The sequence below is a fragment of the Cyphomyrmex costatus genome, unplaced genomic scaffold (assembly GCF_001594065.2).
Source record: "Cyphomyrmex costatus isolate MS0001 unplaced genomic scaffold, Ccosl1.0 scaffold61, whole genome shotgun sequence".
Classification (NCBI taxonomy): domain Eukaryota; kingdom Metazoa; phylum Arthropoda; class Insecta; order Hymenoptera; family Formicidae; genus Cyphomyrmex; species Cyphomyrmex costatus.
The window spans coordinates 1,980,174-1,990,736 of record NW_017280167.1 but is presented as its reverse complement, the minus strand read 5'-3'; the positions used below and the strand labels follow the sequence as shown (position 1 = coordinate 1,990,736).

Sequence of the window (10,563 nt, the reverse complement as noted above, 5' to 3'; positions counted from 1 at the left end):
ACTGATCACTTGACCCTTTTAATTCCAATTTTGGTACCTCAGAGGCATTTTTTAAATATCATGGACATAGGGAAGATTCGAACCAAAAATCTTGGACATTACCGACACGATCGTGGACATTGGCTATATAGTTCAGGATCCGCGTTTTGTGGACATAGAGGCGCTTCAAAATAAAGTAACAACTAAATCCCGGGCATGGCCACTCTCAGGCTTCTCTCTGTTCATACTCAATATGGTATCTTTATTTCGATGCAAAAGAAAAAAAAAAATATTTACATAAATTAAGATTGTATTATTTCTTCTTTTATAATTTTTTATATTTTGAGAGCATTGAAATTTGTTTACGATTTCGGTAATTAATAAAAAAAGAAGTAACATTAATTTATGGAATTGTTTTAATTTATTAAAACCTTTTAATTTTTTTTCATTAAAATTACCCAATTTTACTTTGAAATGGATAATAGATAAACTAACACATATATATTAACAGACTAATTTAATGAATTAATTTGTATACAAATGCATCTTTCTATCAAAACATGAATATAAATTTTATTTTTTACACTCTAATTACACATTAAATTTAATAAATGTTTTTAAATATCAAATGTTTAATCAACTGTTCAAAGTTTTATTAAAAGGAAATACTTAAACTATTTAATGTTTATACATATAAAATTTATTTATCAACGTATTATGTGTATTTCTGCTCCTTAAACAATCTCGTCGTGCAACGTAATAGGCTCAATATATAATTTAAATACTTTATATTAATTCTAATCATTTACAATAAATATCCTTGAGATTGGAAATTTCAATGAAACACTCTATTTGGAATTCTTTTAGCACATTGCATGTCGCAGTATGGTTACGAATTATGTAAAACTGCTTTCTTTTTTTTAATCTCAATTTCAGAATTTTAACTTGACGGGACGTTTTCAAGACTGAAATTGTATTTTATTCCTTTCGATCTTTTATCAAACTACATTATTTAACTAACTTAAGTTCACCTAAGCCGACGTCTCAAAACTACCATTCACCACCCTGCCGCGGGGCGGACCAACCCTCGCAACTGCGCAGGTGTATCACACCGGCTCTCACCTTCTTATCAACATCTCCGAAAAGCCAGTCACGCCAGAAGGAAGGCTTGGCTCGGCTTACATCTTCCTTCGCACCTCTTCCTCTTCTTTGTTTACCGCGAATACCAGTCCGAAGACGATACATCCCCCGATCTTTTTGACCGTCATCACCTCGCATCCTTCAAAGGGGCAATTGCTGGGTAGGACGATGCGATGGGCGAGGGCAAAAGCGACCGTCCCGGCAAAAGGTAACATTTCGCGCTGCTTCTTGCCACGATCGAAGAGTTATACACACGTTACGTCGTTTAATTAACTCTGTAGCTCGGATTCGTAGAATAATTATTTGCCCGCTCGCATTGTCGTACTGTTTCCTGTAAAGATTTGAATCTTAAATTTGTTACATAAAGACTGGTCCAATCTAAACAAATATGTCACAACAAAATAATAACATTAAACTATAAATCTTTTTTTAAATTAAGTATTATTTACTTCTTTTCATTTAAATAAATTTTCCTTTTAAAAATATTGTTTCTAAGTACTAATTTTCTTTTCTGTAATTCTGTGTTAAAATAACAGAGATGTTAGTTGCATATTTAACATTTTCTATATTCTTAAATTATCATTTATTATTATTGTTTTTATTCGTTTATTATTTTTTGTTCTTAATACGTTTTTGTTTATAAAAATATATGAAGCTAATTATAAATACATTATTACTGTAATTATAGTAATATGCAGATTTACAGGATTTAAATAACAAAATAAAGTATATTTTATAAATAATAGAAACGTGTGCACTGCGCTACTAATGTATAACGCATTTACTTTAACGTGTATTTAAGATTCAAGAAGTTGTACGGACTCTATTTAGCACATGAAATATTCATAATTAGATAGTTACTAGTTTTAACTATTTATTATCACACAAAATATTGAAGATTATATTTATGATTACCAATATTACTGATTTAATTTCTCGCATCTTTATATGTGATACTTTCGAGAATCTTTTTCAATTTGATAAGTGGCAAACACTTCGTAAGTGTGCTTTCAACTAAATGATCATCGCCTTTTAATCCCATTTACCCCGATCGTTAGATCACGCCTAGACAATTTAACAGCTTAAACCAGATATACATCGTTTACTGCATTAATTTTACAAAGTAATGCGGTAAAAAGGCGTTCCATCAAGTAAACGTGGCGTTGCGGTATTTTGGGACTAGAGGATAAATAAAAATACACAGACAAGGGTTAAAACATCCTGAAATAAAACATTTAATTCGTCTCACTCGCGCATCTAATTATAGCGTACCAATTTGAAAAGCAATGGCGATAAGAGACGAGATAGGTGAGACTTTTGATGGCCACGGCCTGGATTCCTCCCTTGAAGAAAGCTCGCGTGCAAGCCACCTACGGTGGCTCTGTAAAATGCGTTCAGATTGAATCACGCACCGCGACAGTAGAATAACTGACCGGCCGGCGAACCCGCGGCGATACATTGAATCGCGTGTCGGCCAGTGCGTGCACGGACCACGTGGTACGGACATTAATTTAGCCGCTTATACAGATTTGTCGTGCGGAGAAAGTCGGTGTATAGGGATAGGGTAGGGTCCGTTAAAATCGGGGCCATTGGGTCGAGTAAAACGAAACCTCGGTATTACGAATCGACCAGAAAGTAAATCGACGAGCTGTAAGAGCGAAAAAGAAAAAAAGAATACGATATACAATTCGTGCCGTGTAAAACGACACCAAAACAAGCTGTCAGGTTCGAACAGATTGTCAATTCGCGTTATCAAGTTTCCAATGATAAAACTTAAAGCGGAAGGGAAAAATATCTCTATACTTGCCCTTTACGTGCCGTATAATTGCCTTTCTTTGGACACGTATACAAAATATTTAGCCACAGTAAAATTGGAAACCTTCACGAAAGGACGGTTTTACTGACCCAGTAAACAGTAATTAACAGTAACATAACAATGATGTTATATTACTGTTAATGTTTGCTGAGGGATATTTAAAAATTTAACTATAGATACAGATCTCTCTAAAAAGAATTTTGTTGTATCGTGGAAATGATTATGTAAGATGTGTTCAAACTCGTTGCTAGAATGTTAAAATTTTTTTGCTGTACTATACTTATCATGCTCGAGTTTCCTATATAATTATTTTGATGGCCCAATAAAATTATTTTCAGATTTAAAGATTTTTAGATATTCCAGCACAATTGTTCTTTCCATGCATGTTTCCGAAGACTGGTGTCTTAAATCAACACTTCAAATCGCTCAGTCACGTCAGATTTAATCCTCTTTTAAGGCGATATGTGGAAGGTCGTTACACCGATACTTCAAACATTCTGTATAATTTTTTTTTTTATAAATAAATATTAGATAATTTATTCGCATAATCAGAACAATCTATAGTAAGATAAAACAGATATCACATGTATGTACAGCATACAAGAGAAATAACGCATAAGATAACGTACGTATGTTATTTTTATAGAAATTCAATATCAGTACTAGTTAATTATATTATAAGTAATTGTTAACAGTACTTTTAAAACTAAAAATAAGTAATTAATTGGCTCGTACTAGTACTAAATTTTTATGAGGGTGACAGATGAAAATATCTTTTATATGTCACAATTTTTTATCGATTAAATGTGTTTTATATTTTTTAATTTTTTAACTCCTCAGCGGAGCTCGCCTCCAAAATAATCTTTTTAGAATAATTCTAGGAAATTTTGATAATTTTTATCAATTTGTAAATGAAACTATTGGATTATATTTATAAGCATTAATATATTTAGCTACTGTATTTTTTTTAATAATATATTTTAACATAAACACATGTTATTCTACAAATAATTTTTTATAATCAGCCGCTCATTCTATTTAGGAACTAATTATGTTTGGAAAATCTACGTAGAAATCAAAAAAGGTTATAATAATAAAAATTCAAAAATATACATTTACTTGATTAAATTCTTCGCCGGTTTAAATAACATAGGAAATAATTTAATTTAGATAAACTAGAAATAGCATAAAATTTAGATATATTATTTATGATTGTAATAAATGATTTATTTATCAATTATAAAAAAAACATATTAATTCCTCGTTTATTTTTATCGTATATTTTTTTCAGATCTATTTGATAATCATGTATTTAAAAAAAGAAACAAGTTTATCTAGTTTTCAAAATTTCTTTGCTATGGCAATGCCCGATTATAGCCAAAACTACGTTATTTTGAAAACATCTTATGCATATCATGTTTATCTTTGACATAAATTCGCGAAGACTGACGTGCGCACAAGCCATTAAGCCAGGATGAGATTTATTTTTCAAGCTCTCCGCGCATTTTGCAGATCGATTCGTCGCGTCTGGGGAGAGCCGTTGTAACGGCATGTTCGGTACCATCGTACCACTCTCTTCCTGTTCCTCGTTCTCCCTGTGCCTCCTCACCGCTCCTGCCGGCTCGCCCTCCCATATCCTTGATTCGCAACTTCGGTTCCTCGTCATCTTCAGTAAGCTCAGGTTGTCTACCCACATCATGTCGCGAATTGTCCCGTTTGCCCGCAATACTTGTGAAACCAACGACTTGAATTAACAAAATTTCATACTGAAAATTAAAAAAAAGCTTGACGAACAATTATTTTTTAAAATAAAAACTATAAGATAAAATATTCTATAAAAAAAATAATTTTTAAAACAAAATTATAAGATAGAATATATCGTTTAATAAAAATAAAATATGTAGATTAATTTCTGTTGGTGTCACTTTCTGATCAAATACGATTAGGCAAAGATCCTCCGCTCGCGGTGTCGGTAAGTCGTCCTCGGATTCCGAGGTAGCGCATGGTAAGGGCAAAAGCAAAGGACGTAAAAGCAAGATCAAGGAAAGATGGCCATTCCTCGAAGAATTAACAGTCGACGAGCTGGCTCGCTATCGGAGGAAACGGGTGCAGGATCAACCGAAGGACAATCTGCAATCTTATCCGGAATCGGTAGTCCAGTGTTCAGCTTCTGAGTATCGGCGCGCATTCGGCGCAAATGTTAAAGAGTTGTCTAAGGTATCCATATAACGTGTACAGATTTTACTACTTTACACACTTTGAAAAAAAAAACCTTTCGATATCTTTTAATTTGTTTAATGTGTAAAATAGAATATAAATTTTTATATTATGATTAATTAAAAGACAAGTCTTCATAAAACAATATCCAATTGAACTTTGTTCACCTGCACTCCATTTATACGAAAACAAGTGCTCAGTTCCAAATACATGAACTCAGAGGTGAGCTCTTATTATCCGAAGTATAACTCCGTAATTTGGATAATAGGAACTCGACGTGCTCAACTTCAGTTTTCTGAAAGTTAGCTCCTATTATTGGAACTAATAAGTACTAATAGAAGAGAGAGCTAGTGAGCCTTTATTATTGGAAATGTCTTGTGCCCTAATATGTTCGGATAAACGTAGTTTTACTGTACACAGCTATTAATTACATTACATTTATATTAAATAAGTAAGCAAAAAAGAATTACTTGTTTTTTATATCGCTAATTAGTAATTATATTATATTTTAAAAATTATATTTGGAACTAATAAGTACTAATAGAAGAGAGAGCTAGTGAGCCTTTATTATTGGAAATGTCTTGTGCCCTAATATGTTCGGATAAACGTAGTTTTACTGTACACAGCTATTAATTACATTACATTTATATTAAATAAGTAAGCAAAAAAGAATTACTTGTTTTTTATATCGCTAATTAGTAATTATATTATATTTTAAAAATTATATTTTATATCTCTAAATATTAACTTTTGAATTTATAATATGTTAAGTAATTTTTATTCTTAGTAAGCAATAAAGAAGCAGATTTTTGTACACTTATGTTTGTAAATTTTTTTAACATTTTCGGCAATAAAATTATATATACTAATTTACATTTAAATAATTTTATGTAATAGGAAAATTTCTGGCCTGAAGATTATTTACATGTAGATGGAACTCTCGAAAATGCGCAACCTTCGAATTGCATGGGTATTAAAGAGCACGAAGCCGAAGTCGAGGATCTATCTGGAAAAAATGAGAGTGTTTCTTCTCAAGTAATTCATGGAAACAAGGTGATGGAGACGGGAATTCATCAATTCGACAGTTCATTCAGACGCCCTTCATTCAGAAAGTAAAAATCAATTATTAGTAATACAAATTGTATTAGTATAATTGTAAAATCGCGTTATGTTAATAACAAATATATACTTATATAATTATACAAATAATAAACATAAAATGTAACAATAATATATTAATAATAATATATCAATAAAAATAATTTTTATTAAAACATAAATCTTAATGCTAAACATTCAATAAGTAATTTAAAATATTAAAAGGCAATACTAAAATATCGTTACATTGTAACGTGCATTGATCCAATTCTAATTTTCATTCGTTTAGTTAATTTCACGAAGATGTCTTTCCCGTCGTGAATCCTGTAAGCTCATCGTATTGAACTGTTCCGAAACACGCGAGTTTACGCAAATCGAAGAAGTATAAAACTGACTGTCATGCAACTAAATTGGCAACGAAATCGGCTCTTTGCTTTCTTGTATTCTTTATTAGGTTTCTGTGACATATAATAAAATACGGGCGTATATTTCAAAGTATTTTATTTCGCGAATGATAAATGATTAAATACGTAAGAAGTTATTCCTTACGTTGATATATAAATTTTGAAACAAATATAAATTCTTTATAATTATGCAAAGTATATGCAAAAATTTTATTTAAAATAAAATCTTCAAATATGATGTCGCATTGAGTAATTTAAAGTTTTAAAGTTTCAGATATTAATATAAATTATCAAAAAAATTGAAGCCATCTGTCTAATAAAAAATGGAAGTTATGTTACATTATTATAATCAATACATTTTAATCATCTAGTGGTCATTAACTTATAAATTCATTGTTATTGCATTGCAAAAAGGGGTATCAGCTTGAAATGCACCGGTGATTTTTGTACCGATACGGAAACATATTCAGCGTACGTGCCTTATGAGGGTCAGCATCGTGCTGAGCTCATACGCCGACCTACATCCCTCAAAATGGAAGGTGATTTGGACACCATGACGGAAAAGTGCGAGAAATTTATCGAGTGGCTGAACGTTAGCCGGCCGGAACTTATGCGTGTACCCACTCACCTGAAGATGGAGGGTGAGTTAGAAACAGCGACCGAAAATCAGGACAAATACGTCCCGTTCGTGGGGGCACGAAGGCCAGAATTGTTGAGGCGAAACACGAACTTAAAACTCGAGGGGGATACTTACTTCATGCCGGAATATACCGACGTGTTTAGGGACTACAGCGCCAAAGGTAACAGGATTAAATTAAAAGTAACGTGGTATATCATCTAGCTTATAGCAAATAATTTAGATTTTAAAAATATAAAAAATATAAGAATATTAATTATTACAGTTTATATTTAGAATTAAAAATATTAAGGTTTTTTAAATATGTTAATAAAAAAAATATATAATAGCTCTTTTAAGCTCATATCAGACTAGAAAAAGATTAAGATTGGATTATAATTTAACCAGAAGAAACAAAACCAATATCAAATTTAGTAAACTTTGCTTTGATTTGTCAAATTCCAATCCAATTTCAACCCTAATCTGCAATCTGAAACAAGCTGTGATTAGACCAGAAATTGAAATTGAAATTTAACCAATCAAAGCAAAGTTCACTTGAGATTAATTTCCTTTCTTTCGATTGGTTATAAATTCTAATCTAGTCTTAATTTAAATCTCTAGTTTGATTACGGCTTTAGAATTTTGCTCTTTCCTTGTTGTCATCCTCTTTTCTTTGGAGTACATATTACAGATAAATCGCAGCCACAGAAACCTCAAATGCATTTAAAAGCTGGTGGAGATTTTTACCAAAACACCGAGAGCACCGAAAATTTCGCTCATCCTTACGTTAAACAGGCACAAGAAGTGGCTGAACGGGTTAAAGACAATAATGAAGAAGTCAAATGGATGAGAAGTCAAGAAGAAGAGCGAAAGAAAAATGAAGAGATGAAAATGTTGGTGTCGAGATTAGAAGATCTAAATAATCGACCGCTTGAAATTCCCGAGTATCGTGATGCATATAAGGTAATTATTGAGTTTGAAAATTAATTTATTAAGAGAGTTCTATATATCGATTTGAAATAAAACATCTCTGCACGTTGATAGAAAAGTAACACAAATCAAGATATTTTCGAGATAATAAAGAAAAATCGACTCTAAATAAATATGTTTTATGAAAAAACGATGCATTTATCGACACATTATTGTATGGATGTGTTACAATTTTAAGTGATGAAATTTACACAATCTTATATTGAAATGTAGTGTTCAAATTTTGAAAACTCATGACATAATAGTTTTAAAGAATACATTACAAGTATAATTAAAAGTATAACATGGAAAGAAAGGAAGTTATGAATATTCACTGTTTTAATTATAAGACGTTTCAATGTAGAAAGAATTTTGAAATTATATTCTGAAAAGTTCTTAATTTTGTGTTTTTTATCAACAAGATATCATTATATAATTTCTATAATATATAAAACCGTCTAGGATTTCATAGAATATAATTGTTAGGATTTTCCACGTGAACGACCGAAGATCGCGAAACCGGAAACTGAAATAGGTCGCGCTGATGGCTCAAAGGTGACTTCGCCATCGCGCTCCAAATTTTCTATAAAGATCGATCAGGATCCAGAATATCAGTCCAAGTATCTCGATTATCCTCGAGATCGTCCTATCTACCGTAAACCACCGGCGATGCTGCGACCAACAGGAGTATCTTCTTCCGATCGTAGTAGCGCATGTTACGGTAAATCGATTCCTCATGAAGGTCGTATGTATGATTATGAGCCCACTAGCGAGGTGAAATCCCAGTATGTTCCTTACGGATACGTACCGAGAGTCGAGACGCTGAAGATGCCGGCTAATCTGAGGTTGGAGGGTAATCTTGATCTTCAACCGGAATACAGGAACGTTTATTGCGCAAGACACGATCGTCAAAGTTGCGACGATCTTAGAACTATTCGTGGCAGGAGTGATCGTAGTCCGATTACAAGAAAGGACCATCATTGGATGAGCAGTGGAGACAAAACTATCGCACAAGGACAGGATGCCTTTTGTGTACTAGATACGCGGCTCCATGAGGAGAGCGTTACTGGGAAACCACCACCCGCTAGTAGAAGGTACGTTTATATTTGTTGAAATCGGAGAAAAAAAACGTTCAAGTCGCGATTCAGTATCGAGACGAATGTAACTACGCGCGAGATTAAAATAAAAATTTTCCTCCGAATGGAAATTTGTACTGATAAAATATATTCTTGTTTTAATAAAATGTTATTTATTTCATTAATAAATGAAAATGGTATCTTGGAAAATTAACAAGATTTTTAATTAGATTGTCAGCTAATATATTGTGAATATAATCTTTTTCCCAAGTGGAGACATACAAAAATTAAGATTCCAAGAAGTAGCGTTAAATTTGAAAACTTTTTATTTCTTTGCTTCGTACAGTAACAATTTTTCACATTCGATTTCCAGAAGTTCCAGGTTGCCCCAAGCCGCAGTGGCGCCGAGACCGACGCAGTTGGAGCTGGACCGCACGATCGTCACGAGGACGCGAACTCCCAGTCCGACGTATCGTTTACATGTTTGTGACGTTGATAACGAGCGGCGAGGATTCGGTCGACTTGGACAGTCTTCCGATAGGGTACGCAGTCCTTCGGCTGATCGACTAATTCGGGACGACGTTACCAGGCCGTATTCGCCCAGTTTTGGCAGAAACAGACAGGAACGTCGCGCAAATGATCAACCGTTTGTAATCCTAGATAACGCTTCGAAGAACGTATCAGGTAGAAGTAGCGATCGCAGAAGACGTACCGATAGAAGCCTCGATGTCCCGATACCGGGAGTCTCTCGAGGAAGACCCAAAACCCCGTCCAGATGGATGCCGCCATGGTACGACAATACGAATACGATTTAGATTCTATATACTGTTAAATAAAAGATCAAGTTTAAACCAATTCAGATACATTCTTCAAGTTAAATAGTATTTTGCTATTTTTAATTTCTGAGTGTGTCAAAATTATGTATTATTTTAATACAAAACATGTGGTTGAAAATAAACCACATTTAATTAACTCATTTCTGTGATAGAATAGCTCTTACTTTCAAAGTAAACAGCGTTTATATTAATATTATTGAAGTATACACTTAAACTGCGGTCAGGGAGTTCACTATCAACGCTATTATATTATTTTATCATTTATTAAATGTCAAACAAGGATAGAATAATGTAATAGCACTAATAGCACATTTCTTGCGAACGCAGTAAATAATAAATTAAATTGGAATCAAATTAATATATTTTATAAGTTTAATTGTTTAACTCTATTGTTTTTAATTAAATTGATGAC

The 10,563-nt window shown here is 32.7% G+C and overlaps 1 protein-coding gene across 1 annotated transcript; it reads left to right on the top strand.

Annotated features, from left to right (window-relative positions):
- The first annotated feature begins 1,231 nt into the window (after positions 1-1,231).
- On the top strand, positions 1,232-10,130 carry LOC108779711 (uncharacterized). The gene is made up of 7 exons (XM_018547174.1): positions 1,232-1,327; positions 4,882-5,152; positions 6,050-6,264; positions 7,069-7,454; positions 7,962-8,233; positions 8,726-9,333; positions 9,689-10,130. Exons 1-7 carry the CDS (start codon positions 1,293-1,295, stop codon positions 10,128-10,130), a joined length of 2,229 nt encoding a protein of 742 aa, XP_018402676.1. The 5' UTR covers positions 1,232-1,292.
- The last annotated feature ends 433 nt before the right edge of the window (positions 10,131-10,563 follow it).